The sequence below is a fragment of the Mus caroli genome, unplaced genomic scaffold (genome assembly GCF_978045245.1).
Source record: "Mus caroli unplaced genomic scaffold, Mus_caroli_1 scaffold_11, whole genome shotgun sequence".
NCBI lineage: Eukaryota > Metazoa > Chordata > Mammalia > Rodentia > Muridae > Mus > Mus caroli.
In genome coordinates this window covers 27,591,551-27,616,585 of record NW_028227266.1, presented here as the reverse complement: position 1 = coordinate 27,616,585, position 25,035 = coordinate 27,591,551, and the positions used below count along the sequence as shown (strand labels likewise).

Genomic DNA, 25,035 nt, shown 5'->3' with positions numbered 1-25,035 from the left:
GGAGCCTTTACCCTAGGAGCCACAGGATTGGTTCTAAGGCGTCCCCGTGAAACCATATCCCTAGCAGGCACTCAGAGGACATGTTGAATTATCTTTGCCTCTGAGGGTCTAGGGAAGGGGATACTTCAAAAACTATGGAGCCATAAAGTCAAGCTTCAAGGCCAGAAGAGGCCATAAAACTTTATCTCATTCACTGTGGTTTTTTTTTTTTTTTTTTTTTTTTTTCTTTTTAAGCAAGAACCCTCCCAGTCACATCAGAGTTTAATGTACAGTTATGAGCCTCTCAGGACAGGAGACTAACCAGGAGACTAACACAATTTCACAACCTTTTTTTCTATGAACAACTTTAATTGTGTGTTCATCACATACTTCAGAGTCTGTGACAACCTTGATGCTGGCTCTTGATGCCTTCCCAATTCTCACCAGGCTTTCCCCATGACCTCCATCCCTGTGGGTTCTGTAGTTGAGTGTAGCAAGGCTAGAGCTACACAACACAGACCTCCTGAGCTGAGGGTTGGCTAAGGTCTCTCATGGGTACCCTGGGGATGCCAGCTACTCATGTGCACTCACTGGTCAGCAGCACTCGCCTTGTGACTTTCCCTCCAACTCCCTTTTCTTCTAACAGCTGTTCTCAGTTGCTCCATCTTTCCAGTGGACACAGACTGTTCTGCCTTTATTCCTGGCCTCCTAAGGACTAATTCAATCTTTAAGGAACAGAAAGTAAACTCTCTATCCGCAAGTTTGCTATATTATTCTTGCCAGAATCTTGTGGAGGGATCCCCACTTATCCCCTGACTTCTATTCTTTGTACACCCTCAGCCATGGAACAAGCACTTTCCTTTCTCTTTGGAAATACTGAGGCCAAATACGTAACTTGCCATGCAATTCTGTTGATAGAAGGAAAGTTACAAATTCAAAACGCATTTGCTTTTGGGTAGGGGCTGGGAGGAAAGTTAAGGAAATCTGCTGTGTAATCCCTCGCAGGAAAGGGTGTGAAGGGTGGAGTGGATTTACCAGAAGTTTGACAGTGTGCTTTGAAGCCTCTGAACAGGAAAAGTATAGCCACTCTAGGAAGCAGCGTTCTTGACATCCTTTAGAAGTCCACTGTGTCAGAAAATAGCCAAAGAGCAAGTCCCTGGAGACACACTTTCCTTCCCTCTTCTTCTGGAATTGTTGGGAAACTGGGCAGGGTGAGGGAGTGATCCTGAATGAACGTTTGGTTTCCAGGTAGGAAAGAGAGCTCAGGAGACTTGCTTCTCCTCCCAGGAAATCTGGCTACAGTTTTTCTCCTGTATCACCTACCACTTGTACATTTGTGGATTAGGTTCATGCAGGCGCAGGGCCATGCTGTTGGCAAACCATGATGGTGAGAAGAAGGCAAAGGAATAGCCTTTGCTTCACAGTTTCTGTTCTCAAGGAAACAAGACCTCCTCCCCACAGCAATCCACATGCCAAAGACTATGGAAACAGGTACACATGCAAATAGGCTATGTAGCTCTGTCATGTGCTACTAAGGGAGACCTGGTAGGGGAACTGAGCCCCTGAGATGGAGGCTAGCTAAGCTAGCCTAGCTCCAGAGGGCACAGGTATCTTAGCTGTCTCTGGAAGTTGAACAGCTCTCTTAGCTAAGTGGAGACAGCCATCTTCTTGAGGCTTCCTGGGGAATCTGAGGCAGAGGTGGCTGGGGCACATTCTTCAACAGAGGCACTGAGGTCCAGGAACTCCAGGATAATGTCTCCAAGGCAGTAAATCAAGTGTCTGAAACAAATGTATAGAACAACCAATTGAGAAGAGGGCCTGCTTTATAGTGATGTCTTACAGCTCCCATCTTATAGAGTCTGTGAGGCAGCTCCACGAATCAGTGCTTATTGCACTACTGAAAGCTACAGCTCAACACATAGAGGGCAGGACGCGAGACTAGGCTGTATGAAATGACATTCTCTACAGTTACACCAGCACACTAGCACTACTCTGCAGAACCCGAGAAGAACTACTGTGATGTCAGATTACAGTTCACTCTTGCTTCTGATGACACAGTCTCCATGAACTGAACCCTTGGGGACCGAGAACTGAGAGATTGTGGCATAGGCTTGGGAGGGCAGATGTAAGGGCACGAGACACTTCCCCAAAGCCTTCCATCCTTAGAGATGGAAGCTATCATTTCTGAAAATTTCTAGGTTCTAGTCCCTTTTATGATTCTGCTCTTACTCCCATTTATTGCCCACTAAACAATGACAATTTCTGATTTCAATACTAACCACAGCTTTGCTGTGAGGCTGGGACCCTATGCTGAAAGTCATCATGTAACCTGAACTGTAAAGGCCAGGGTAAGTTCCTGCCATAGGGATGGCAGATGTTTGGATAAACCATTGATCACACTTCTTCAGCCCAGTGCTTAAGTGCTAATGTAATTGCATAGAACATACGGCATTTTATGACATTTAGATACAAGGAATATTCTTGCCTGGAGGTTAACAGGCATTTTTAGTAGCTCATGCTTGGTCTGTACTAAGTTCTTCCAAACACAAACAGTGGCTGGTCCTACAGCTGTTTACTACCACAAATCCACTCCAAAGCTGGCAGCATGGCTTTCACTGAATGTGTGCAGAATCTGGATATTGGGCCCTTTGCATGTCAAGTGCTGTTCTGATAATGGGCTCTGTCCCTACCAACCTTGCCACCCACAACAGCACACAGCCTTACCTATGCCTGTTAGGCATGCATGCTGCAGCCTACCTGTTGATGAGGGGCTGCTGGAATGACTCCAAGACAAGACTCCAGCTCAGCCGACACTTGTTCACTCCCAGGATTTCTACCAAAAAATCTGAAGGAAACAAATAAGACAGTTGTGTTACCACCTCAGCCTTAGAATCACAGAAGAGCATCTTCCAGGACTTTTACCATCTCACAGGTTGGCTACTTCTGGAATAGCCCTAAGCTACACAGCCAAGTGAAACTCCATAGAACAGAGGAAAGCCATGAAAATCTTGAGTGTGTAACTAAGAGCTTCAAGAGGGCTCTACAATCTGCCACAAAGGTGCAGAGGTGTTTTCACTGTCACTGTTTAGGTTGGAAAAAGTTAACTCAAGCTGATTATCCAGGGCCCAGTTCATTACTCTTCCGTTACAACAGCCACAGGCAACAATCTGTTTTCCCTGCCCTTGAAAAACACACACACACACACACACACACACACACACAAGAAAAACACCCTTCTCACGCTGTGTTTACTGTTGCTAAAGACACAGTTCATCAAGTATGAGCTCTGCAGGAGACATCATTTTCTTCTTTGGTCCCCAAACATCATGTTAGTAGAGAATTTAACATCTTCATATGTTGCATACCCTCTGCTGCAGTTACAGCTTTTTTAAACCCACATGTCTGCAGGACTGTCTCTTAGTGTCTGTGGCCAAAGTGGCCCTTCCACTCCTTGCTATCACTTGAGTGAGGGCTAGAAGACTCACAGTAGGAACACCTTTCCATCAGTTGGAGAAATGGCTCAGTCGGACTTTTGGTACCCTTTTGAAGATGGGAAAGGATGTCAGGCAGTGGTGGTAGGGCAGGCTGGGAGGAAAACTGTACACTCCCATGGTCACCATCTCACTGTTCTCATTACCTGGAAGAAGACCCATCAAGCTCTGCAAAGCCTGCTTCTCAGTAGCTGCTTTCTGTGCCTGCGTCCTTCCAGGCCGTGGAAACTTGGGCAGCACTCCACCAGGCCAGATAGATTCCCGAAGAAGACGGAGGTACTGTGCCCAGCGCTGGGGACATGTTAGATTAGCCACCTGCACTTCTAGCCACCTGTGGTAGAAGAGAGAAGGAAGCTCAGGAAACCCAGCATTTTCAAGGCAATGGGCTGCGTGTCTGCCTTTTCTCTCAGACTCATTTTAAAATCTCCACAGTGAGAGGACAGTACTCGTGAGCATGGTCTTGAGGTAATTAGGGCATGGGCCACAGCCTTTGTGAATGTGAATATGGTGCTCTTTCAAAAAGGTACAAACCTCTAGACACTTCACCCTTTACCAGGTAAGGACACAGGCAGGAGATAGAGTCTGTGGAATCAAAATATAACTGAGTTTGTCAGTGCCTGGACCCTCACTGGTACAGCCTCAAGCAGGGTGAGCAGTGGATTTGCACTGTTCACAAGCTCTATAGTTTTCACTGTATTTTCTTACAGTCCTGATAGGCTGACAGTGCCAGCATAGACCTTCATAATAGAAACTAAGCCAGATCAACACCGGGATCGCATCATTTCAAGATAAGCAACTGTGATAATACTATACTAGGCACTACATCAGAGAAGATGCTAAAGTGTCCTCAGGTTGGAGCAGGGCTGCACCCAACTTTATCTCTGCTCTAGTGAAAACCACTGTGGCCTCAGTAACCTGTAGACACTGCCTAGGAGTTAAGGCTTTGGTAGTTTCCATACACACACTCTTACTTTTTCTCCTTGCCATTCTGGTATGCAATGGGACCTGCAAGACTCTGACCTGTCTTCAGTATGGTCTACACCCACACATTGTTTCTAGCCTCTCTTCTCTGCATCTGAACACTGGTGCATAAAATCCCCCTTGAGAGGTCCAGCCACAGAGCTCTCCTGGTGCCTCCTTTGGCACTTGATGCTGTGACAAAGGTGTGTAGCGAATATTTCACTCTGGAATATGAATTCCTTTACCATGTATTTATAGCTTTGCTTTTTAAATAGACTACTAGTACTACCAGAATTTTACATCTTAGATTACTTGAAAAGTCCCCCAAAGTACCTTGTGGCTCAAGATATGTTGTTGATAGACATCTATTTTCATGTTATGAAGATTTCCCCTTTGTTTTGATTTCAAACACAAGTCAGGAACTCTAAGGAGCAGATAAGCCAATTGTGGAGCTCAGCTAAAAATTTAGAAGGTGTGTCAATATTATTCTCTTTATTTCTGTATTTTTTCATAGTGTCACATAGTCACTGTTTGAGGCCTCTTTACTACGTATCTCCTGGGGACTGGCATGGCTATGCTGGTCATGGACGGACCACCAACGGCTTCTACTTATGTCCAGAGGGTTGTTTGGGACCATACTCCAGGGCAGCTCATGCCGTTGCTCTTATATCCAAATTACTTGACATCCATCCAAGAGAAGAGGGGCTGACAGGGCAAACTTTATTTAACCTCCATTCTGTCAGACTGTCTGCATTCCACTCAAGTTGGACATTCCAGTCCTGGGGGCTGCAATTCCCCCAAGTCCAGGACTCACAACTCATTCTAAGAATAGGAAGTCCAAAGGTAACAGCAGGGCAAGAATGGCAAGCCTCGATAGAGATCAAGAGCGGCACAAAGCCGTTCCTGCCCAGAATAGCCGACAGGAGCATGTCTGTTATTATTAGGGCCACAGCTCCTCTCCATGGGGGGTGGGGGGCTTTTCATTCAGCGCTCCTAAGCCGCCTGACAAGACAGATCTAGTGGCAAGAAGAATTCCTGTTCCTGTTTATAGAAGAGCAGCAGCGAGGGAGGAGGCTGCAGTGGCCTGATCAGGTTCTCTGCAGGGGATGAGGTGGTTCAGGACTCCTTCTTCACAGTTGTACTTTTTACTAAGGTGAATCACTGGTATAGCTCTCATCTAAGACTGGAGTGGATGGGCAAAGTCTTGCTAACTTCAAGGAGACCAGAGAATCTTAGCACAAGATACATTAGCCAGAATGAAGTTTAGCACAGCTTTGTGTTCACATAAGCATGAAATAAGGACGTTTGCTTCTATTTCTGTCTTCTGGGGCTAGTAATACAAGATTTCCAACTCTTCCAGGCAACCTCTGCATCCATGTAACCCTTCCTCATATAAGAGAGCACCCGGGTACCTCAGGCATCTTCTAGGTACCTATCAGAGGACAGGAGTTGGATATGTTTGGGTCTATAGTAATCTATCCAGTGAGGATAGGACCTCACATTTCACTATGACAAGGATGTCCTCTTTGCTCTCTCTCTTTGTCCTCTCTTCCACATGGATTTAGCATCTTCATGCACAGATGTGGGGTGCAAACAACTTTTCGTGTGTCACACAGCATGAGCACATACAAGTCTGACTACAGTTCTTCAAATCCTAGGAATGCAGGGAAGAAGAACCAAAGTCCAAAACGGTAAAATTCAGCTCGTGGTGATACGGCTGAGTTGGGAAGCTAAACATGGCAAGGCAAAGCAGAGGAACTGTCAGTGGGGACTGGAACCTCCAAGCTAGTGAAGTGGAGTCACTGGGATGCAGGGCAAAGTTAGAGCGCAGAGCTGATTAGATGGAGGCCCCGAGTCAAGCCCAGGAATGTCTGAAGCAAGCCTGTGGCAAACTGGCAGAAACAGAATTCAGGTCTACAAAGGAAGGAGGTCCTGGAGCGGATCTCAAAGGTCGCATGGATCACACATGACTTAAACACCTGTTCTTTCCAGAATTTTCCTCTTGACTAGGTTTTTCCTGCAGCCCTGCTTCATGGACAATGAATACTTCAGTCTAGCAGAGAAAAACAGCAAAGTGCAAACCAAGAAGGCTGCCACCATAACTCCTCCTGCCTAAGTCATGTTCCTCAGGGACCAGTGCTGCTTCAGTGTCTAGACTGTCATCAATTCCAGTCTCTAAGATGTGCTTCATTCAGTATTACACAGGATGCATTTCAAAGCCTGTAGATTCAGATATTTGGTATAATTTGCCTTTCTTGGTGTCTAGATAGAAGCAAAGACCAGGAGAATCTTGAAAACACAAGGGATGAGATTCTCTATCCCAAAGTCCCCTTTCTTTTACTCTGTAATTTTTCTCTAAAGTTCATATACCCATTCATTTTAAAAATTGCTTTGAGATTTTTTTTTTGTTTTATGTGTATGGGTATTTTACATGAATGCATGTCTGTGCACCATATGTACAGGGCCTGTGGAGGCCAGAAGAGGGGGTTGGAGCCCCTAGGGTTGTAGCTATAGACCACTGCCAGCCACCATATGGTGCTGGGAACGTAACTCAGGTCCTCTGTAAGAGTTGCCAATGTTCGTAACCCCTGGACCATCTCTCTAGCTCCACTCTTCCCTTTCTCCATCTAACTTTAACTCCTGAATCCTATTGGGCTCACTCGGAAGTTGAGCTACCTACCACGAGGAAGACAAACATGAGGAGTATTCAAGGGAGTATGACCCTGTTACCCTTCCTTGTTTGTTCATTTCATCTCTCTATTCCCTATGTTATCCCAGTCTTCTAAAATTTAGTTCCTTAAAACATACTTTATTATTATTATGTGTGATGTGTGTATGTAAATGCATGTTGGCATACAGAGAGATAAGAAGACTTTAACTCCATTGGACCTAGAGTTACTGGATGTAGTTAAGAGTTACAGGAGGCTGTGACCCACCAACCTTGATTCTCTGTAAGAGCATTATGTTCTCTTGTTGTTGAGCCATCATTCCAGTCCTGTCTTATTCTATTCTTAACAGCAGAATGGACAGGTTAAAAAGATAGCTGTATTGCTATAGTTCCCTTAAAGGAACAGGATGGGACTGTTGTAGAGCAGTGGGGTTTCTAGCCTCATGTAACCCAGGCTGGCTTTGAACCTGTCATCTTTCTACCTCTACCCTGTGATGCTGGGATTATGGGAGGATTACACAATAACCAGCTCACTTACCCTTTGCCTGACCTAAATCTAGTGTTTCAAGGTGGCTATAAACACACACACTCTTCACGGGTTATCAGAAGTCACTTCTGCTGCATCATTTATTAACACAAACACCATTGTTTATGTAACACAAGACACATGAAGTAAACACACTGAAATAAACGGTAGAGAATAGCCTCCAGCAGGTTTTATTTGCCATCACTATTCCAGGTCTGATATTTGGTTTAGAGAGACTTCTTTTTCTGTCACTGCACCTTTATTGCTTCAACCCCAACTGTCACTCACTCACAAGCTTAGTCTGTCAAGTCACCTCTGAATGGAAGCCTTATTAGGAGACTCCAAAATAGTAAATACCATGACCCAAATTCAAAGCAAAACAAAGCAACAATAACAAAAAAGGGATAAATAGATTGCACTGGGACATCTGGGACACTGGAGGGCCTTCTTCTATGCCAAATATTAAAAGGAGGATGTGAAAATTAGGGCTTGCAGTTATAGAGGAATGCATGTAATTGCATTCTGGAGAACCTGGTCTGAAATAGCTACAAATAGAGAAATGGAGCAGGGCCTAAAACAGAGACTGTTTAATACCAGGGCTTAGGATGGCACTTCAAGGTGAGTAGAAGGTCACTTTCCATCCAAAGAGTAGAATCAAGTTGTGTGTGTGTGTGGGGGGGGGGGGAGGAGAAGATATGGGAGCCTGTGTCTAATGGAGGTAGTTAAACTGCCTCTCTTTTCTTGTCTAAGAGAGCTGCAGGCTTAGTGAGAAAGGTTCTGGATTGATGTGGCTTAAACACTTGAGAAATGAAAGTGAAGCCATGAAATAGAAAATATGTGTAATAGTAATGTTCTAACAAAAATTCCCAGTGCAATGTAAATGAATGAAAATAAAAGATCTCTTAATTATCTACTGGTATAAAGCAAAAAAAAAAAAAAAAAGAGAAGAAAAGATGACCAGGTTAAAGCTGACCTTTAATGACCTGCTCTTCTTTTTATGGACACGTTCTACCATTTGAAACAGACCTACAGGAGATTAAAACTGGAGACTCACCCTATAACCCTTGAAGCAAGGTTTTCAACCATAATACTTCCTGATGGTTTGACTGTTAATTCTTCACTGTGAGGATCTATTCTGCATATTAGGAAGTACTGAGCTAATATCTCTGATACTCTACCTTAACTAGATGGTAGCTATGACAACCAAACGTATCTCCAGACATTACCACATGTCCTCTGAGAACAAAATGGCTCTGGCTAAGAATCACTACCCTAGACTTAGGGTCTTTTCTATCAAATATATCAGGCTACTTTTATAGTGGTTTTTTAAAACCTTGGCAGTTTAGTACAATATCTTTCAAATTGTGGTTGGACAGCATTAGAGAACATGTGTTAGTGCTTGTATCAACATTTAAAGAAATCTAGGTAGAAATCGAATAGAAAATATAGAAGTGCATTATATATATTAGAATACTTTTATTTCTCATGCATGTATGTGCCTAAGTATGTATAGATTAAATATGCATGTGTACCTGTATGTATGTCTGTTTACATATGAATTGTTTCAGTATAAAAGTTTCAATATAAAATTTGTTTCTTAGGGTGGACAGATGTTTTCAGAAAAGTTTTAATATAATAATACAGTATAGTGGACTAGGAATTCTGAGACATCTCAAGCCATTTGTTCCCCTGGAAGCATCAGTCATCTCATGGTACCCTGCAAATTATATACTTAGCACACTGAGCACTGGGTCACTGCTCAGTAGCACCAATCTGTAGAGTGGGAGAGGAAGCAGGCCTCAGGGAGGCAGTGTCGACTGGGGCCTTTTCCATTAAGTAAGTTGCTTTTGCTGATTTCACACTTGATAACGCAGCTTCTTTCCCTTGGCTTCCGTTCTCAGCCTGATTCGCTGCCATGGCCCCTTCTTGTGTTTATTCACAAGCCCTGCATCATCAGTCCACAGCTTTACCCCTCTCAGTCTGATAACCCAGCCAGACCCAAGTTCCTCTGTGTGTCTGAGAAAGCTCAACATTGCTGCCCTCTGACTGTGGATTTAGGTCGCCATCCTTTCCTGTCCTCCATTGGAGAAGAATGGGGAGGAAATGAACTCTGAGGGTGAGGAACCCTAGCGGCTTCCTCCATGAGTCTACTGTGAAACCTAAAATGGTTCACTGAGTAGGTGCAAGCCTTCTGTGACTAGCTTTTGTGTTTAGAGCCATGCTTCATGCATCCACATCTGTAAGACATATCTATCCAAACAAGACCTTAACACTACACCTTAAGAATCTGGTTTCTTATTTTTATATCTAGGGCAATCAGGCAATGGTTTTATAAAAAATATATTTTTAATAATTGAGAATTGCAAGCAATATCAATTTTAAAATTTATTTTATGTGCATAGGTATATTGCCTCCATGTATGTTTATGTACCACATATGTGGCTGGTACCTGTGAGGTCATATGAGGGCATCATATCCCCTGGCATTGGAGTTAGCACTATGTGGTTGCTGGGAATTGAGCTCAGGACTTCTAGAAGAGCAGCAAGTGCTCTTAACCTTCCAGCTATCTCTCTCTTGCATAGTTTTTTTTTTTTAAATTAGAAATCTATAAGTTAGAGATCCCAATTTACTATGCCTTAAGAATTTGAAGATCTTAAGCAAGGTCCTCCAGGAACTGTAAAGGTGACGTTCTCAGTCACAGCACAGGTCCATGCTGAGGACAGTGAGATCTCAGGAACTCTGTACACGTCCATGCTGAGAACAGTGAAAAGCTTTATGATAGGTGGCTATGAGGAACGAGCAACTTAAGAACTGAAAGGGAACTTACTCCAATTCAACCTCCTTTGAAGCAGACCCCTCTCTATAAGTTCAAGGCACAAACAGGGCTTGTCTGTTGAGTCTAGAAATAGACTTTTATTTTATTTCTGCCATCTACTAGCACTGTAACCTAGGGAAGCTTAATTAAAAGTATAATTTGAGAATATCATAAGTGCTTTCGAAATATTGTCTCCTTGTGAATTCTACTCACTTGTTTTAGTTTTAGCCTCTGGGTTAATAAGTACCAGGGTAAATCTATCTCTAAAGATGGCACATTACAGTTTCATTCCTCTCTTACATTTCTTCTATAAGCTATACATATTCTACTCTTTTAACTACAAAGTTAGACACCCAGCCACCTAATGATGTTTTGAATGATGGAGAAAAAGAGGACTCCATCCTCTGGATTTGTGTTGCGCCATGATTGCTTTCTTAACTAGAGGGCCCAGAAGCAAGCCTGCCTGAGACATGAGCTGCTCAGCAGTGTGTTGGGAACAGAGTCTTCTTTGCTCTAGATGGTTTTTGTCAAAAGTCCATGACTTTTGGGCATACACAAAAAAAAAACCACTAACTGATACTGAATCTGCAGTCCACATATGTACATTTAAAACATTCATAGCCTTTAGCTAAGCCAGCAATATTCACCTTGTCATTGCCCTAGGGTTGAGTTGCTTCCAAAGTTACTTATGAAAAAAAACTTTGAAGAGGGGAGTGGGAAGAACAATATTCCACCACTAGAAATTGCTTCCCAATTGCTTCCCGGAGTAGCATCAGTCTGTCTGTCTCTGTCTCTGTCTCTGTCTCTGTCTCTGTCTCTGTCTCTGTCTCTCTTGTGTGTGTCCAGTCTGTCCATCTTTTCTATAGACACATCATAACAAACAACCAGCTGTTGAAATTCAGACACATGTAATCATCACTATTTCCTTTCATAATCCTGTCAAAGAAGCTACCATAACCAGGCAGGACATGTTCCCTACAGAGTCTATTCCACTGTCTTGGACTCACTGTCTTCTTTCCTGAGTATTCAGATAACATCTATTTCATAACGTGCTTCAGAAACTTCCAGAGATAGATGTTAGGACCCATAACCTTTAACCATTTTTTTGTTTGTTTGTTTTAAGGCAAGACATTTGTCCATATACAATCCATTTCCAAATGACCACAAATGATCCTTTTTATGGACCTTAGATCTCTAGTGGCAAATATAAACTCATCTAATTTCACAGACTGAATTTGTCTGTTAGGTACATGGATGTGAAATGCATCCAGCCAGTTTGGAAGTACACGGAGGAAGGGAGTGCTGAAAAGGATCAGTGGGGTGAGATGGGGTGGGAGGATGATGAGTTCCAGGTTGGCTGAGCTGTATCTCCAGCCTGCAAACACAACTCAGAGGAAGATGCTTGCATACCATTTGCATGGCCTGGGAAAACACACACTATACTTTAAATACTCTAGTATTATTATTTCCATTTTTATTGTATACTTCAATTCTACCTTCATGTTTGTTCATTTTCTCCTTCTTTCTTCCTTCCTTTCTTTTCTTTTCCTCTTTCTCTTTCTCTTTCTCTTTCTCTTTCTCTTTCTCTTTCTTTTTCTTTTTTCTTTCCAAGACAGGGTTTCCCCATATAGCCCTGGAACTCACTTTGTAGACCAGGCTGGCCTCAAACTCAGAAATCTGCCTGCCTCTGCCTCCCCAGTGCTGGGATTAAAGGCCTGTGCCACCACCCATTACAAATGGTTGTGAGCCACCATGTGGTTGCTGGGATTTGAACTCAGGACCTTTGGAAGAGCAGTCAGTGCTCTTAACCACTGAGCCATCTCTCCGGCCCCATGTTTGTTCATTCTTATTAGACCATTTCCTTTCAAAGAAAGCAAAACAGAAATGATCCAACCTAGAATACACACCATTTGTTTGTTGGGAGTGAATAAATGCTTTCTCAGTGTAAGCAGCTAGTCCAGCACTTATCCCAAACAATCAGCATGACTTCAGAATCAATTTTAAAAGGCTGCTCTGTCCCACGTTTGAACCACAGTCTTAGCTCCTGTGTGTTAGTGTGCTGGCCACTGTTTGTATCAGCTCCATTACTACTTGATCTGCATCATTCAGTCTATATCCCCGCTCTATTTCTCAGTGTTCATCTAGAATCTGATGTCAAGATCAATCTTCATCTCACTGGATGCTGAGTCTCCTGTTTTCCCTCATTAGACTTGAGAGTACAATTTGTTCACACAGTACTGAGCCTTTGTACTGGTATAGGTTTTTGTAAATGCCAAAAGAATAAGATTTCCAGTTCAGAGGGCAGGAGTCTGGCTTTCTCACTGGAGCATTTAGCATAGTAGTGACAAACACATAGTCATCTGTCCAATATCTACCTCAATTCTATTCTAGAACTTTCATGAGTATTTCTGGTGCCAATATTTCAATTCCATTGCTTATACATCTCATAAAGAAGTATGGTTTAAAGTCTCACTCTGTCTTGCTTTTCTATGAATCCTACTATCTCTCATCCACTCTGATCTTCCATCTGAAGCAACACCTTTCCAGTTTTTACTTTATCTATTATCTTCAATGTCTCTCTTATCCTTGAATGATGGTCTCCAGCAGAACTTCTTTTCTAGACTTTCTGGTGTCTGTGGTCAGAATCCATCATGAGTTACTGCAGACTATGACACTGAACATAAACCTGGTGTGGTGACTCACATTTGTCATTCCAGCACTAAAAGGTGGAGGCAACAGGATTAGACCTTCTAGGGTATCCTTGACTACATACTGTACCTGAGGCCAGCTTGGAATACATGAAGCCCTATCTCAAACAAACAAACAAACAAACAATCCACCCCCCCCAAAAAAAACTCTAAAGACAGATGTATGGGTAAATACATTCTCTATCTAGATTCTAGTAACTATTAGAGACAGAGTCTTGTATGCTTCCTTAAGTGTACCTGTTTGCATTCCAGGCAAAGCTACTGCTTTAGGCAGTGGCAGCCTGTCAATAATCATCCAGGTGCCCTGTTCAGAAAGATGTCACTCTATCAGTTACAGTTCTCAACCCACAAGGCAGAATTGCTGTAAAAATCATTCTCAATTTCTTCTTGTCCTTGGCCCCAATCCAACATTACACCCTACTACCTCAACATCTCATGAACCTATCACTTGTAGCATCCTGTGGCAGTGGCCAAAGCTGAGCTTCTCAACTTTCATCTCCTTCAGTTTACCTCTTTCCTAATTTGTCTCCATCAATGAAGCTTTACCTCTTTCCATGAATTGTCTACAGCACTGTTAACGTGATTTTTTCCAACATGATCATGTCATCATGAGGTAAGCTTGTAGGTTGCATCCCATCCAGTGGTGGACAGTTGCTATGTTCTTCACGAGGCTCCGTGTGAATCTTCAGGGCTCCATGTGAGCAAGCTCTCATCTGTCTTGTATGCAGTACATTCTGAATCATTTAGCTCCAATGAGAACCAAAGTCAAGCTACACTTTTCCTGCTCTGCTTCGATGCTCAGGATCTTCATAGCTGCTGCCACCTGCCCTCATTCTTCAAGTTCTTTTCTGCTATCACCTGGTCTGGAAGCCTTCTCTGGGCTTCTCGTAAGTGACTGCTTAGTCTTCCTCCAAGCCACACAGAATTCCTTTGTAAAGGCCTTAGTTTTACACTAGAACTCCTCATTTATAGGTTGGCATCTCCCGTCGGATATTCAACATCCTATTGTGGGGATGTGTGGCTCTTTTAATGTGTTTTTACTGACTACACTTGAAAAAGAGTAGCTGAGTATCAGCTCTGTGTTGTAATGTGGAAATCTCTGGTTTTAGAGTGACCATAGTTCAAAATAACCTCTGAACAAAGTATACCCGAATATTTAAAGAAGGGAACAAGTTGTAAGCTTTTAATTATTCACCCTTATGGTAGAGGACAGTGACAGATTTAAAACACTGTGGACAAGATGGAATAAGGCAGTGCAAACCTGCAATCCCAGCACTTTGAGGCTCAGGCAAGAGCATCCCCAGCGAGGCCAACTTAGGCTACAAAGTGAGACTGTCTCAAAACAAGCAAAGAAGCAAGCATTGGGCATGGTGGCATTCACTTGCAATCCCCGAACTTGGGAAGATGACACAGAAGGAGCAAGAGTTTGAAGCTAGCCTGGGCTACATGGTGAGGCCTTAGTATGAAAAACAGAATAAAAAACCCAAGCAAACAAAACCCCCAAACCACAAACCAACCAACCCAAACAAAACAAAGACGTCAGTAGACTGCATACAATATAAAAATGCTTTGTATTTCTGTATTTGCATAAATGCTTGGCCATACACCTTAGATTTACTTTCCTAGTAATGGACTTTTTGAAAGCTAACAATCAAATTAAAATGTGTGCCGAAACTCCAGCTACAGGGTGATTGTTGTCAGGAATATGTTGGTAATAAGTTAGCTGATCTAGAATGAAGAATTTATTATGAAAAATCCATGCAATAGGCAAGTTACACATAGTTATTCATCCTGCTGGAAGGGCCAAGGGGTGAAAGGCAAGGGTTCGTGGCCCAGCCATGGCTTCTTTCTCCACACTATAAATCCTGGGGAAGGGAGACAGCCGCCAGCTGCCTATGCTTCCTTCTGTTGGTTTTCTTGGCAAATAAGCCCTGAGGACAGAAAGGACTGAAAGTCAAACATGAGAGAGATGTCTAGATGACTAAGTCCCCCATGTGTTTTAGGAAGTGTTTCTGATGGATGGAACAACACCAAGCTGCTTCCAACCCAGTTTTTGAAATTAGAAAGAAGAAAAGAATGTAGCCGGATGGGGGTGGGGTGGGGGACACAGACAAGCAGCAGAAGCTGGCTCCCTTTCTAAGAAGTATGGCACAGAAAGGAGACACTTGTAGGTTCTGGCAAAAACAAGGCTTAAGTGCAAAGGGTGGTCTGAAGATATTTGTTCCAGGGCTGGACACTGTGACACTTTTAAGACTTTAATTTGAAGATATATTATACAAATCTGCCTCTGAAGATGGTCAAGCCCTCCCCTTTGTTAGTAACCACAGCATAACCTCAAACACCTCTGACGGACTTTTAAACCAGGAGACTTCCTATGTTATCTTCTTCAAGAAGTTACCAAGATGAAACGAGAAAAAATGAAAACTAAAAATGTTTTTGAAGATGCTGTGTTTGTGTGTGTGACAGAGAAAGTGACCCCACCCGTCCCTTGTACCAGCCCTATCAGATCCAGAGAATAGGAAGAAGCCAGTGAGGCTTGCGCTTCATGCCTCAGTTTCCCTCCTTCCCGGCAGGCTCAGGGAAACAGAGAGAGACAGGAAGCACTGCTACAGAGTAACTAAGCAGACTGAAGAGAAGCCTGTTAAGTTAGAGGAACAGGAAACTACGTCAGCCTCTCCCCAGCATAAGCTCTGTTTACTAAACAAGGACACTTTCATTACAGAGACTAGAGGACGCACACTGTCTCATCCCCCCTCTTTGCCCCATGTGAACTGCAGGTCTGGCTCAGTCAGTCCCCAGGTAGTAATCCTGAGCCTGCCTTTCAGTGGAGGGCAAAGGCAGGGAGGTGGCTGAGGTGGGCCAGTAATTAAAAGGGCCACCCATTCAGAAGAAGATTGAGTCAGCCAAGGGGAAAGGGCAGTGAGGGGTGGGAAGTCCTTAGCACCAGGAAGAAAGGCCAGACACAAAGGAAGGAAGAGGCAGAAAGTTAGGGGTTGTCCTGACAACTAGGGCCCCTACTGTTCCTGGTGACTTTAAGTCACAGGGTGTTCCCCTCTTGGCTGAGAGGGGAGCCACCACCCCAGGAAAAGAAGAAAGGAGGCAGAGGAAAGAGAGCTGGCTAATTATGAGCTCTTTATCAGGAGGGGTCCTGCTTCCAAATGTCACCAGTATAAGAAGTACCAGAGTTAGTGTGCTCAGCCAAGATTTGGAAGAGAATTACCTGGGATCCTGTTTAAATAAGCAGACACAGCAGGACTTCAAGACAGGGTGTGAAAATGGCTACAGAAGGCTAGAAAAGATCAATCTTGCAGACAAACGATCAACAGGAGAAACATGTCCAAGAGAAAGAAACTGGAAAATCCTAGTTTGGTTTGGGAGTAGGAGAGAAAGAAGCGTGAGCAGGACTGGGAAGCACCTGCTGGGGGAGTTACCTAATGGCACCGGCTTCTGCTTTCCTGTCTTTAGGATGCCTTTGAAAAGCTTCTCAAGGTGAAGGCTTTCCTGACACCAAGGAGAGATCCTAAGGACACAAGGACAGCATTGTGGCAGCTCCAGGGTTTTTGCATGGTGGCAACTCTGTGTGAATCAGCAATAGTTAGAAAGCAGAGGGAAATAATGCATACAACTAGAAAGGGAAAAATCCCAGCGGGGAGAGGAAGGGCTGTTGGGGCTAATGCTGACGCTGCTGCACTACACTGCAAGGCTCCTGCACAGGAGCCCTAACTCCCTGAGAACCTCACTCCAGTGCTGCTGGCGTGCCCTTGGAGTGAGACTGAAGCCTGTACCTGGATGTGCACATCTGCTCCTTCACTGCTCCACTGTCACTTTCCTCCTCTGCAAGGCACATGATGGCAATGCTAAGGACAGGCAATGCTGAGGATCAGAATAGAGTATGGCTCAGTGGTAGAGCACTGGCCTACCACCTACTTTATACAGACGTATCATCATGCATATTTAAGGCTTTGGGGTCCAAAGGGCCTAAATATGGCCTAAAGAGTACTGACAAAATTCTCCCAATTCAGATGTCTGTCCGGCTCATTATTACCACAGACCTGTTGTTCGTTCTGTTCTCAATATATCAGTTCCAGCACTGAACTCTTAAAGGATGGAACCCACTCAAAAGGCCATCTCTGACGAGACTGACCAGAGAACAGTGTGCTGAGGCCCCATCAGGTCAGGGAGGAGGGGAAATGTGAAAGATGAAAGACACTCAGCCTGTTTATGTCACTGGCACCATGGCGTGGCTTCTGAATTATGGAGCAATGCTTAGGCATCATCATCAAGGGGCAGAGCTACTCTTGCAAAATAAGTCTTCCCTACAGAAAGAGAATGGTATTTCTAACCTGCAGTGCCACCTGGTGCTTACAGGGAGAATTTTGGTACTCCTTTTCCAAGCCACAGACTTGCCCCATTCAGAGAACTAGATGAAAAGCATTCAGAATTATTACACGTTGCTTTCTACTTAAAAGTGCAAGTAATGTACTACATTTACACCTGCTGCACTATTTGAAATATTATTTAGCTTAAACGATCCCTGGCGTATAAGGTCCAGCTCCAAACACATACCTCCTCTTCTTACAATTTGTTCCGCATTAGCTTTCTCCTAAAGAACCTCCATACAGTGGGTAAGACAAACAAGTGAGGCAGGTCTGTCTGATTTCAACGATCACATTCTTCCTATGTGGAAAGGGGGTCGGGAGTGGACATGGACAGTGCAATAGCAGGAGCTGCTTCCAGAGAGCATAAGATCGGTGGGTCCTCACAGTGGGGCAAGGTGCTCAAGGCACTGTGCTGCTTCAGAAAGAAATGGTACTGTTGCCTGAAGGGCAAGCCTGTGGCTCGGTACAACCATAGCTCTGGGTACTGAAGATGCCCACTTTATCAGCTGGGGACATTCTATGGGAACAGCCTGGGGAGATTTTGTTTCTTTGGGTACCTTTTGTCCCCTAGCACTGTTGAGGATGCTTGGAGTTCTCACTGGTGATGAGAGACGTACTGAGACATGGAATTGTATGCGATCTTGCACATCTGCTCATTTAACATAATTTCAGTCAGTGTCTTCTATATGTCAGAGGAGGTGTTTGAGACACAACTGTGAATGCGCTTTATCTTTGCCCTCAAGGATCTTACGTAGTCTAATGTTGTTGCCAAAACCTTACACTTTCAGGTTCCTATTTGTTGTTGCAGGTAGGCAACAGGTACCAATAATGTGGCTTGGGAAATGGCATTCTCTTTAGATTTAAATGCCTCAATATTCTGGTTTTCTCTTCATTTTATTATGACTAGTGCTGTACTTCCATCGAAACATATGAGAATTTAAGAACATTATAAAATACACAGAAGAACAAACACACAATCAGACAGAAGATACTCAGTTACTATATATCTATTACAATATTATATTACATTGTAATATATTATAATAATTTTTATTCCATTAAGTGGAAATTCTCATGTAATAGGATAGGGCACAGTGTCTTTAACATAATATGAATTTAGAGCAAGTGACATCCCTCAAATGCAAGGCAGACAGGGTATATGGCAGACATAACTGTTGGGGTCCTTTCCTGGCCCAGCCACAGAGGGCTTCCCTGTAATGTGCCTAGTGGGCGAGCTATGGCAAGACACATTCCTTCCAACCAAGGAGACACAACACAATTGAAGGAAGCCATCACTACACAAAATCCTTAATTTCAGCACTTTTAAATACAGCCCAGGTCAATGATACTTTTGGGCCAGAAATAACCTAATACAAGAAATTGAAAACTTATTGAGTCAAAGGATCTGGTGTGCCAGCAAAAGCACATGCTTTTTCTAGAGAAGCTGTCATAGGAAGAAGTGAGATGTGAGACAACGCATGGCGCTGGAGCTGTACTGGACGGAGAGAGGTCTAGAGTAAAGAGACACAGCACTTGTCTCCTGGTGACTCGGAATTGTTTTGATATTCTTTCTCTAGTTGTGTCCAGAGTGTAGAAAAGATCCACTAGGAAAGACTAACCCCTGGCCCAGGAGTGCTTAAGAACAAAGTCAGAGTCTGCTGATGGAAATGGGTGTATGTAGCACCTTCAGGTGCATCAGACCCAGAGACCAGTCTGGGGTCTAAAGACTAGACAGGACTAAGACCCTGGAGCTTAGTGAGGGGGATTTTAGCAGGCAGTGTTTTGTGAGGAACCTTGTACAAAAGGGAGGCAGGCAGCATGAGGGGAAGGAACTGTTCAGGCAGTGAAGCAGGATGTCTATGTGGCAGAACTGCACATCAGCACATACAGTAATAGTAGGCTTCCCTGCCAGTGAGACGGTAACAAATGTCAGGTTCTTTCCTATTGTAACTGCTTGTGTCCTTTAGGTGTCAGGCCTTGAGTTTCCCTTAAGAAGTAACTAATGTCACAAAGGTCCCTCAGGCTGTTACACACATACACACCAAGGAAGTCAGCTTGTGTGGAGTTCTACCCATATAATGCCTATGACTCCAGAGGGACATAAGAAAAGAGTAGCAGTAGTGTTCACGTCAGCCATTGGTGATTGTCCTTGGGAGACACACAGGTATCCCACTGGGCAGCCCACACTCTTCAGTGATCATACCTCTGCACCACCTTCTGGAATTTCTCAAGAGCTGGCTTGTTGGGCAATTCCTTTCCTAAGAGGACTCCATGACCTATCAGAAGCCCTAGAAATTGCCATTTACTATTTAATTTTCTCCTGGGCTTAATGCTTGTCGGATTCCTTCACCCTGCATGTTCTCTTCTTCTCAGTACAGTGGCTTTAGGAACTTTTAACTCTCCTCTCCTCCCAGGTCACTGAAACTTTGTTCTCTACCATGTCAGGTAAGTTCCTCTCCATATGTCCCCAACACACAAACACATACTCATTTCCTCTCTCACTACACTTTAAGAAATGTAGACAGAGATGCCAAGAATGTGTCTGCTGCCCTTCTGACATAGGGTCTGATGCCATCTTCAGGGCCATGGGGAGGGCAGAGCCAATGGACGTGGCATTCACGTACTCGGATGCTGGCCTGGCTCCTATTTTTATCGTGGCGTGGCTCTGGGCATCTAGGCAGGGAGCTGGTCCAGCTTCTTCTCATTCCTTTACTCTCTACATCAGGGCTCCAAAATAATTCTACCCCTTACCTTGGCTGGGTCTTCCTGCCCCAAGCCTTCTACCATCAATGGGGCACACTACCTCTCTCCTTCCCTCCAACCCAGACTAGTTCTGAGTACTTTTCCAGTTTCCTAAATCCATTTCTGATGCATACAGGGAACTGTAAAATTTCTTGTTTCAGACACAAGACGTTTGCATGAGCTGGATCCATTCGTTCCCTGGCTTAGACTGCTATCCTCACTCCCCTTTCCTCCCAAATAAGGAGTTCTCCTTGTTACATAATTGGATATTCCCAGCACAGAAGCTGACATGAGGTCAGCCACGCATGCGTGCAACACTTGCCTTTGACTTAACCATGCCTTTTTTGGGCATCTAACTTCTCTTGAGCTTCCCTCCCCCACTCTCTCCACACCATCAACAATCAAGGGAGATTTATAAGCCTGGCACAGCCCAGAGCTCCTCCAACGTTGGCTCAGAAGGAGGGGTCATGAGGTTGAATTTACTCTGTCTCCCCCTGCCCCGCCTTTGCAGCTAGAGAGAGTGTGCTTACAATCTGGCAGAAGTCCCGGGAGTCTAAGGCAGTTCTCTATATAGGTCTTTTAAGGGAGCAGGGACTGGAGGAAGCTGGAAGCAGCAGAAGCAAGCATGTCTGCATGGAGATAATGACTCCCGATGGTGGGAAGGGAGGACATTTTGAGGGGCACAGTACCTACATCTAGGTGGCATCCCCTCCTGGACACCAAGACTGCACAGTGCTCAGGAAAGGTAAAGCAGCCACAGCAGCCATCTGTGGCCAGTGACAGCCACCATGTACCTTAAAGCACAGAGAAGGCAGGAGCCCAAACACCCTGCAAAAGAATATGGCTCCAGTATTTAAGTTTCAGACAGAAATGTGTGTGACAGTCATGGGGACACTAGGCCCTTATATGCCATCCCTTGTAGTGGGGTCAGGGTGGGTGTGTTGGGTGTGTGTGTGTCCTGCAGCTTCAGGAGAGGTCAAATTCCCAGCTTTTTTGCTTACCACACAAACAGCTTTTAAAAAAATAATGACTACGGTTTCCCTAGGGGGCAGTTAGGGAGGCTACCGTCTGAGGTCATAGGTGCTCTCCTCGCTCCAAGTAGATATAGGCACGCAGTTTGGAATCTATAGACTACCTGATCATCTCCTCTTAGGGGGATTAGGGGATAGTTGCTGCTCAGAGCAGTGACTTTCAGGTTTTCCCGTGAAGCCATGGAGCAAAGGTCTAACCCTGACAGTTATGAGAATCACTACAGATGAACATGGAGAAGCATGGGTGGTTTTACCTTCTGCATGTGTTATTTATGAACCTTATGGTTTGACTTAATAACCCCAATTCCTTATAAGCCATAGATTCCCCCAGGTTAGAAGTGGGGATCATAACACCTCTTTCACAGAGCTCTTAAATGGATTAAACTATAAAATATGCTCAAGGTGTCACATATAACATCCGTGTGAATTACCTCTCAATAAACATTTGCTGCATAGTGAATACATATAAGCCAATAAGATTATCCATTGAAATAGTAACTTCTGAAGTGAGCCCTGTTTTCTTCACGTTACTACACATATGGCGACTTGTTGATGGAAGACTGTGGACCATAGGAGTCAAATCCTTGAAGCCTTTGGATGGAGGGAAATGGTCCATTCTGGAAAGACCAGGACTTCCCCCTCTTCTTACTCCTATTAACAGAAGTACCCAGAACATTATAAAGCTAGAATGCATCCTGAGAGCCAAATGAAAACACTATAAAAAGATGGGGATCACTTATGAGGAAAGAGAGTTCTTGAGCAGAGAAGGAGGTGGTCCTCCTTTAAGGTCAGCCTATGGATGGGTGGGGTGGAGTGCCAACCACCACAGTTCTAAACCTGGCACTAACAGACAGGAGAATGGCAAAGGACAAAGTGGAGAGATGTAAAGAAGCTACCCAAAGAACAACGACAACAGCAAAGCCTGGCATACCTGCATAAGCAAGTAGTACTGACCAGTCACAGATTTTTCCAAGGTAGCCACAGTTTTTTGTTCAGGCCACTTACAGTCATCGAGGACATGGCAATATTTCTGCTTTTCCAAATGATGCCTCCACCATAATACTAAACAGAAGGCAACAACAAAGTCCCGGAGGATGAAAGGTGAAAAGCTGAGGAGTCAGGGGCACTCGTAGGTGCGTTCTCTCTGGTTCCATCACAGCTAGAGACTCTTATGGGCTTTGCTGCTCTGCATTCACCAGATAGCTGTCTGCCTGGCTAGCTGGGCTAACACAAGTGTCTAGGAGGAGAGGTGGAATGAGAAGGTACGGAGCTTGACGCCCAATCTCTTCTCATCAGGAAGAGATTGGGTTCCAGAAGCTCTCCCTATCCAGTAAATCTAGAAAACATCAGAAAACTGAGTACTATATGTGTTTGTGTCTTGGACCAGGGCTCAGGCACTGTGCTTCAGAGTTAGGTCTGGAACTTTCCTGGTTGCTGTTTTAACAAAAGAACCCACTGGTTGGTATAAATCAGCTTCAAGGCCTAGTGGAGCCTGCATTGTTTGGAAACTTAATGCTGTGTTGGTCAGTCCCACAAGGGATGACTGTAGGTGGCAACAGTAGACTCGTGTGAGATGGAGATCTTAAACCCACAGAGGGGAACTAATTTGAAGCCATCAGAAACATAAGACATGTTTTCATCATTTCCTAGACTGAAGAACAAATATCATTTTTTTGATACTTTGTAGTATACATAAAGAAAAAAATAGCATTATTAATCCCATTTCCCAGATGAGGAAACCAAGCTCAGAGTATAAACCATGGGGAGTAGTCTGTGTTAGTGCAGATCAGGCTTTGGAATAGTGGGGCTGAATGCAGGCTCCCTGCCCACTCACTTTCAACCCAAGGTGGTGCCTGAGTTTCTGTGCTCACCTTCATTACATTTTAAACTTTACAACAGTAGGTCTGTGTCTTTTGTACATTACTGACCAGCCTTTAGTAATACTTTAAAAACGACTAAAGATAGAAGACTGAAATGAATCCCCAGTTAGACAGTAAGACAGTATTTTAAAGTAGAGTTGAATGAATGCTATAAGACTGCTTAGACAAATTTCTACCAGTGAGGCAAGAGAAAGCTCAGGCCAGCACAATGGTGACTTTTTCGATCCCATTTACTGCAGCTGAGGCACTGCAATTGGCTTGAATCCTGAAATGAGGCTGGCTTTTCTGCCTATCCCTGGGGGTGTGCCTCTTGTGGATCAAACTTCCCTGTGAGATACCAGTTCTTCAGTGGTCTTCCTGGATCTAGATAAAGGTCTCTGTCCTGTGTCTGGATTGGCCCAAGTCCTTTAATATTCTGGGCTATTCACACTGCAACTTAACTTCTTCCAAATTCTAAATTATGAATCTCAATCTTCCAATTTCTCCTAATGTTTCAATGCTGTTTTGCTCCTATTGAGTAGCTTCTTGAGTTTGTAAGCCAACTCATCACATACATGGTCTGAGGAGTGGGGTACCCAGTATACCCCCTTACTACTAAATGTCATTTAACCTTACACTACCAGACTTCAGATTTCACTACTAAGGATCTTTCCACCCTTGAAAGTATTAAGATCAATAAAGGGAAGTTCAATAAAGGGTGAAGAGAAATAAAAGCCCAATTAGCAACACTCCCAGGTAACAGAGTAGAACACAACAGAACTAGAGATATAACTGCAAAAAATATCAAGAAGGAAAATGTTTATACAGCCAAATATTTCGAGAGGCTGTACCAGGCCCTGCACCTTGTAGGTCCTTGTGGCCCTTAAGCTAACAGTGAAGGAACAATTTCTCAATCTTAGCACTAGAGGCATTGTGGGAAGAATATGTCATCACTGTGTGTGCAGAGAGGTGTGTGGGGGAGTACATCAGGGAATGTTCTCTGTAACACAGAAGGCAAGAAGCATCCATGATCTTTACCCACCAGATATTTTCCAAGGGGCATTTCCATCCTCCTTCCCTGTTGTGACAACCCAAACCTCCTCCTGTGTTGCTAAATATCTCCTGGGAACAAAAGAATCTATTGTGCATCATGACGTTAGGGAACCCGGATAACTTCTATAATATAATAAGTATCCCTGTCAACAGAGTGAGTGGAGAAGAGGTCTCCTTAATTCAGGGAAAAACGAGACAAGATGGTACAAAAATGGTGACTGAAATCTGGTCTTCAGGGTCCAAAGAAATGTTTATCACTATGTCTAGTATAAGAGAATGGGGAAGATCATAAGGATGGATAAGAAATCAGTCGTAGAAGCTTCCATCTAGTCATAAATCTTTCAGGCTATCTCTAAGGCCCAGATAAAGCTAAGCTGCAAGTCCAAGTTTCTCTCTGTGCTTTACCATCCTGTAAGCACTATGCACGATCAAAAGAAATGCCCAGTGCACAGAAATAAAAGAATGACACAGGGCTTGGGGATGTAAAAATGTGAAACTGACCCCAGAGCGTGGTACCACATTATTATGAGACTATCTCTATACTCTAGGATACTGAAACTTTTGCTGGTCCTTGAAGCTGAGTTAATAATAATATACTTTGAGGTCACATAAGACTTAAAACTATACATTCTCCACCTGTTTAACTTGGATTTAAGTGAACAATGTAGTACAACCTTACTTGCCTTGACTTTCCCATGTAATTGAGGTTTACAACCTGAGAAAATGCATAGCTTTAATCTTATATATTCTTTCATGTCCTGACCCACAAGTAACTCATGTGTGTATGTGTGTTATGACAATAAATGCTGAAAACAGAAAGTAGG

At 43.8% G+C, this 25,035-nt stretch overlaps 1 protein-coding gene across 2 annotated transcripts in view; it reads right to left on the bottom strand.

The window, feature by feature from the left end:
- Positions 1 to 256: 256 nt before the first annotated feature.
- Positions 257 to 25,035, bottom strand: part of Snx19 (sorting nexin 19) — a 38,337-nt gene continuing 13,558 nt past the window's right edge. The window contains exons 9-11 of one of the 2 annotated variants that reach the window (XM_021172128.3): positions 3,617 to 3,801; positions 2,737 to 2,824; positions 257 to 1,758 (exon numbers count right to left, since the gene is read on the bottom strand). In XM_021172128.3, the coding sequence (XP_021027787.1) occupies positions 1,626 to 1,758; positions 2,737 to 2,824; positions 3,617 to 3,801 (406 nt within the window). In that variant the 3' untranslated portion in view covers positions 257 to 1,625. Of the gene's footprint in view, positions 1,759 to 2,736; positions 2,825 to 3,616; positions 3,802 to 21,077; positions 21,951 to 25,035 lie in introns of those variants that run through there. The other variant, XM_029481480.2, reaches the window with a different exon arrangement.